General features: G+C 38.5%; 1 protein-coding gene across 6 annotated transcripts in view; it reads right to left on the bottom strand.

Moving 5' to 3' along the window:
- Nucleotides 1–861: 861 nt before the first annotated feature.
- Nucleotides 862–6,000, bottom strand: part of SH3TC1 (SH3 domain and tetratricopeptide repeats 1) — a 58,941-nt gene continuing 53,802 nt past the window's right edge. For 5 of the 6 annotated variants that reach the window (XM_074951755.1, XM_074951754.1, XM_074951757.1 and 2 more), the window contains 4 exons: nucleotides 5,178–5,300; nucleotides 4,686–4,836; nucleotides 2,784–2,980; nucleotides 862–1,493 (listed from right to left, as the gene is read on the bottom strand). In XM_074951755.1, the coding sequence (XP_074807856.1) occupies nucleotides 1,236–1,493; nucleotides 2,784–2,980; nucleotides 4,686–4,836; nucleotides 5,178–5,300 (729 nt within the window). In that variant the 3' untranslated portion in view covers nucleotides 862–1,235. Of the gene's footprint in view, nucleotides 1,494–2,024; nucleotides 2,135–2,783; nucleotides 2,981–4,685; nucleotides 4,837–5,177; nucleotides 5,301–6,000 lie in introns of all 6 variants that reach the window. The other variant, XM_074951758.1, reaches the window with a different exon arrangement.

The following is a 6,000-nucleotide window of genomic DNA, read 5'->3' as shown; positions in this document are numbered from 1 at the left end:
AGTGATGCAAAGAAGAAGATGGGCCTTTACAGCAGAATTGAATTTCAGATGAAGAAGTATATTTTCTCTTCCTGGAATATGAGTGTGATTATAGACTCTCTCTACTTCCAATTGCTATAATTATATTTATTCTGAATGACAACTTGGAACAGAAAACTGACTTGTGCTGTGGCTGTGAGAAATTGACAAGAGGCAAAGTAATGAGCGGAGAAGCAATGCCTCCTGCAATCTTCCTGATTCTGGAGAGATCATAATTAGACACTTGGGCTGAAGTTCTTCAAGTTTGCAGGTTGCGATACCCAGCTGTGAAGTGAGGTGCATTAACTCCCGGATTGTTGCATCACTAGGTTAATACTTTGAGTCTGGAAACTCATTATAAATCTGGGGGAAATTACCTTTCTAATGACCTATGGCAAGACCTTCAACTTCTCATAATCTAGGAAGATTTCAAGGCTGACTGCTTGGTTCAGATATTCACAGTTCCCAGACTATATTAAAGGATGTAGCAGCATCATATCTTCTGAGCAGCAGATTTTTCAGGTTCCTAGAAACATAAATGAATAGTGAATCAAACCTATCTTATCTGGGGTGAAATTTTCAAAAGCACCCCAGTGGCTTAGGAACCTAAATTCCATTTTCAAATGGGACTTAGGCACTTGGGAACCCAAGTCTCATTGAAAGTCAGTGGGATTTAGGAGATCAAGTGCTTAAGGGCCAGATTTTTAAAGGTATTAAGTCCATCAAGATGCAGCTAGGTGCCCAATAAGATTTTCAAAAGCACCTAGGCTCTATTTTAATGGTGTTGATCCCATTAAATACAAAAGCGGTCATGATTATCTAGTGAATGTTATCACTCTACAATGCTTTATTACCACACTTCATTGCATACTTATATTTATCACATTCCAAGACCTGTATGAGTTTTCAAAACCAGGAACTTAAGCACTTAATACAGAAAATGTCTTCTAATACAAAAAAGTTTGTGGGTGGGTTTTTTAGTTAGTTCATTCCTAGGCTGAATTCTGCCCTGACATGTCCATGTCCAATTCCACTGAAGAAAATGTGGTTGCACATGAGTCAACAAAAGTGAAATCTGGCCCACTGTTGTCAAGACAGGGCCATTAGCCTGTGGCACTGAAGTCCCATATACATTATGTACAATACAGAATATCAAGGAACATTAGGTGTTGTCTGACAAAACCAAAATGATATTTCTCTAGCTGCCTGGTAGGTTGTCACATGGCATTTTTCACAGGTACCCATGTTGCATTCTTATAATACTGATCAGGTGCCAGGTTTATTCTCCGAACATTAAGCTCTGTTGCAAAGGTTCTTGCTCTCTGATAGAAGAAAAGAGACATCTCCCGATCCATAAGGAAATTGTGGTAGATTATTGCGAGCCTTGTGTAAATCTTCAGCTGAGCCTTTTTGTTGCCCAAGTCCATGGCAGCTGCAAGTGCCAAATGATAATATCCTGCTGCATCAAAAGGATCCTGAAATAAAAAGGAATATATGTTATATTAAGAAGTATACAAACCTGGTTTATAAGATATCAAAGCAAGAGATAATTTGGGTCCCAATTCTAAATGCTGTACTCAGGCAAAATTCAGGATTAGACACTTACGGCCAGATTTTGGGGGGGTATTTAGACCCCCTAAAGATGCAGATAGGTGCCTAGTGAGGTTTTTAAAACATCTAAGCTTGTTAGGCCCTGAACTCCCACTCTATCCCTTAGATAGCTATCAACCATTCTCCTCTCTCCATATTTTTATTGACATATTGCTGTATGGTCCATCCTTTTTTCTAATGCTTTCGCAGATATTTTACCTTCCTTATCTATAGGTTATTCTACACAATATCATTCAATTTCAATATATCAGTATTACTTTTTTTCTCTGTCTAATGTATGTAGAATTTTTTTTTTTTAAATCTGGTTTGTGAATGTAGTGTTTGTGAAAAGTGCTGGATTGATGGCTGTGAAGACTGCAAACTTTGTTTATCCACAGAGCAGACAGTGGAACCACCTTCTCCATACTGCACCATGACTCTGCTTCAGACCAGAAGAAGAGGGACCACCTCTGGGGAGGAGATGGCAGTTCAGGTTCCATGCTTTTTTGGTCCCTGGTCTCTCTACCTAGAACACCAATAGGTATGAGAGTTCATAAACAGTATGCTAGAAATCTGTCCTTGAGGAACTTGGGATGAACTTGTACCAAGTACTAGAAAGCTCTATATTCCATTAAAAATGCACTGAGCTCTCTAATCCCCACAGCTCTGAACTATTCCACCCAAAATACATGGGTAGCAGGATTATCCAGGTGAAATGTCTGGGCTGACACATAAGCTGATGCAAACATATTTTCCACAGTTGTTATTTTAGTACCTCATTCCATTCCTTATTTCATGCTGCCCCTCACACTTGGGAGATGCTCCCTGTAAACATCCACAAAACTAATTCACTGTCTTCCTTCAGTCCTTCCTCAAAACTCTCTTTTTCCAGGATGCCTACAAAAAACTTGAGGATAGATAGGCTGCTGGCATGCTGAGACCACAGTCTATCGTGCTGACCAATATTATCTCATTGTGTCCCTGTATTCTCCCATCTCTGTCTGTCTCTATCCATTTGTTGCCTTTTCTCTCAAATGTAGTTTGTAAGATCTTTGGGGCAGGGACTTTGCTTTTGTTCTCTGTTTATATAGGACCTAACATAATGGGACCCTTGTCCACAACTACAGCTCCTAGGTGCTACAGCAATCAAATCAATCAATAAAAATATTTCTCACCTTTAGGTCATAGAATATAATGTCTCCTAGGATTAGATACACTTTCACATAATACATTGATTCCTCATCAAATTCCAGAGGAGAGGAGCAAAGGGACAACGCTTTTAAGTAAAAGTGTTCAGCAAGTTCGCACTGACCCAGGCGATGATGGATAGTAGCCAGTCTGTGATATGCTATTCGTTCATTTAGCTGATTTCCTAATGAAACAACAAGTGAATGAGGATACGATCTAAGAGACAATGAGGAGAAGATACATTCTCTCACACTGGGATATGTGAGATGTTTTGCTTTAAGTATTATTTCTGTTCTACCTTTCCTTTTATTTAGTTCTGGTAATTAAACTTTATTCAATATAAAATCACTTTGCCTGACTAAACCCAAGGCCAAATACTGCAGTTCTGATTTCTAAGTAAGAGTTGCTGAATTTAAGTAGTTAGACGTCTCTCCCCCCCAACACTGCAGTATGATTGCCTTTAAAATATTTGAAAATAAAAATGATAGCAATTGCTCTCTTTCCTCTTTTCCAGCCTATGGAAGATATATATTGATTAGTTTTTAGGTTTATGGTTAAATATTTGGGTGTGAGAGTAGGTGTGTCATATGCCTTTGTGAGGACTCTAGCATCAAACAATGATTTTCTTAGTACTGGTTGGATAATCTAATATTTTATGGTTGGTGGTACTTTACCCCATATCAAAGGAGATAATCTCTGTTAGTAGGATCTCAGGTCTTGACTACATTCTTATCACTTGATGTGACTGAAAGCCTTAATTTCAACAACATTTTCCATCAAAAATTTTTACCAATTCCCCCCCTTTCCCCCAAAAATTCTGATCAAAGATTTTGTCAAAATTTTCTGTTCTTTCAACCAGCTCTAGAGTTGATCAGCGACGTTTAACAGTAGAAAAATATTAACAAGTTTCAGTAAGTCTGACATTACCAACATTTGGGGGGAAAGTAACAAATTTTGAAAAATACAAATTCTTTATTGATTTTTTTATCAGCTCTATTCACCACTGAAGAAAGGAAGGAGTCAAAGTCAAAGTCACAGATAGCTCTTTAAGGCTACTTCTAATTAATTAGTATTAATCACTCCGTCTTATGTGAAAGGAGGAGAGGAAGGATGATCCAGTGGTTGCGGTATTAGCCTGGGATTTGGCAGACCTGGGGTCTACCTCTGCTCTACCACAAACTCCCTGTGCTTCCTTGGGCAAGTCATTTAATCTCTTTGTGCCTCAGTTCCCCACTTGTAAAATAGGGTAATAGCACTTCCCTACCTCATAGGTGTCTTTTGAGTATAAATACATTAAAGATTGTGAGGCACTCAGACAATGAGGAACAAGGGACTTGAAAATTCTCAAGGAGAAATTACCCATAAACACAAGAATCTGGCAGATTCAGGTACACACTAAGAACTATATCTTGTGTCTCATTATGTTAACAGACTGCTCCATATTCTCTGGTCGGCATGGAAGGTGCAGCATGTCAGATCAAGTCTCCATTCCTCACATTTCTCATGTACAGTAAGTGAGACCTGGAGAGGTTTAATGCTAACAATTGCTAGATTTCAGATGGACTCATCTGGAAATTGCCCCCTGAAACATGTAATCTCGATAACTACTTACAGTTCTGTGAACTAATTAAGAAAATGTTAGGTAGAACATTACCGGATTCAGCTAAGTTAAGAAATGTAACAAAAAACTAATAGAACTCAAGAACTGTCACCTGTTCCAGCTAGAGGGGATCCAAAAATAGAAGGGAAAATGGTCTTGGCTTCCTAGCACACAGAACCTTGGCAAAAAGCATCACGAAATGCAAAGGAGGAAGTGACAACTCTTCTCTAGAATTCTGTCAATGATAATAGAAGTCTGACAGTCAGTAGTCTGTGAATATTAGCTTTACCTAACTTCACACTAAGTGTGAGGGATACTTGTGCATATTCCAGACTGTCCTCAGAATCCTGTAGATTTACCAGCAATTGCACTAGTTTGTTGCATAATCGGAGTTCTGCCTTTTTGTTTCCAGTCTTAATGGCAAGTGGAAGAGCCCTGTCCTGAAATAAGCACATGCATAAAAAGATCAGTTTGGTTATTGCTGAAGCCCAGAAAACATGTGTACTCATAACTGCTATGGCCCATATTCGTCTCACATTTAGCAAATTCTGTACTTTGCTTTATGCACATAAAACCGGGATTTGGCCCTATCAAAGTCAAAAGGTTGCTTTGCAATTTACTTCAGTGAAACCAGGGATTTGAGAGAATTCAGAGTAGTAATATAGAACAGATTGTAAAGCTCTTTGGGGCGGGAACAGTCTGTTTGTACCGAGGAGAATGGCGTCCATGACTGGGGCTGCTATGAGCACCACAATACAAATAATAAGTAACAATCACTAACCCTGTAGAATGACACTGCTTTTTCCTTCTCCCAGGTACCATTGAAAAATATGTCTCCTGCAGCTTCAAACAATTCCATTCCTAAGTTTGGATCCCCATTACAAAGAGCAGCATCTTGAGCAACCTAGAAAGAAAAATGCACATTCTGTTACGAAGTAATTTTTATTCATTCAGAACTAAAACCCCATAATGAAATGCATTGTATATGGGTTTTGGTACCTGCTGTACAAAATTAGAAACCTTAGAGACAGCAATGTCTTCTTACGTCATCTTATCTCTCTCTTTTCACTGTAAGGCTGTTCAGTCCAATATACAGTATTCTTTAGTACTGTAGCATACATCTCAATAGCTACACCATATACACTTTAACAGCTAATCTAGATAGAAACAGGAGTTGAAAATTGGATATTTCACAGAGTGAGGGTTTATAGCTCAGGTTTAAGTCTGTGGCCAAATGCTCTAATTATGTAGCTGAGTGAGGTTCCCTTAAAGTGAGCAAAGAATTTGTCCCTCTGTCTTGCTGCTAGGAAATGAATTTATGCCATTTCAGACACAGTAAAATGTCACGACACACTCTATAAAATGAAGGAATTCTGCCATGTACAGGATACTCAGTTATTGATCCCGAAGGATATAATTTACAAGACATAGTGGGAAAAAGCATGTGAATAAAGAAAATTAAGTATTCCTACTTTATCAATATTACAGCCATGTATATCGCAATAGTACAGCAGAACCTTGCTAATTCATTCAGTGGCCATTGCAATGCAATGATTCTTGCAAATGATTAAATTGTGTGGACAGGCAAACAAGAGAACATACAC

Source organism: Natator depressus, chromosome 4 (assembly GCF_965152275.1).
Source record: "Natator depressus isolate rNatDep1 chromosome 4, rNatDep2.hap1, whole genome shotgun sequence".
Classification (NCBI taxonomy): domain Eukaryota; kingdom Metazoa; phylum Chordata; order Testudines; family Cheloniidae; genus Natator; species Natator depressus.
The sequence above is the reverse complement of the archived record's forward strand: the minus strand, read 5'-3'. Positions and strand labels throughout refer to the sequence as shown.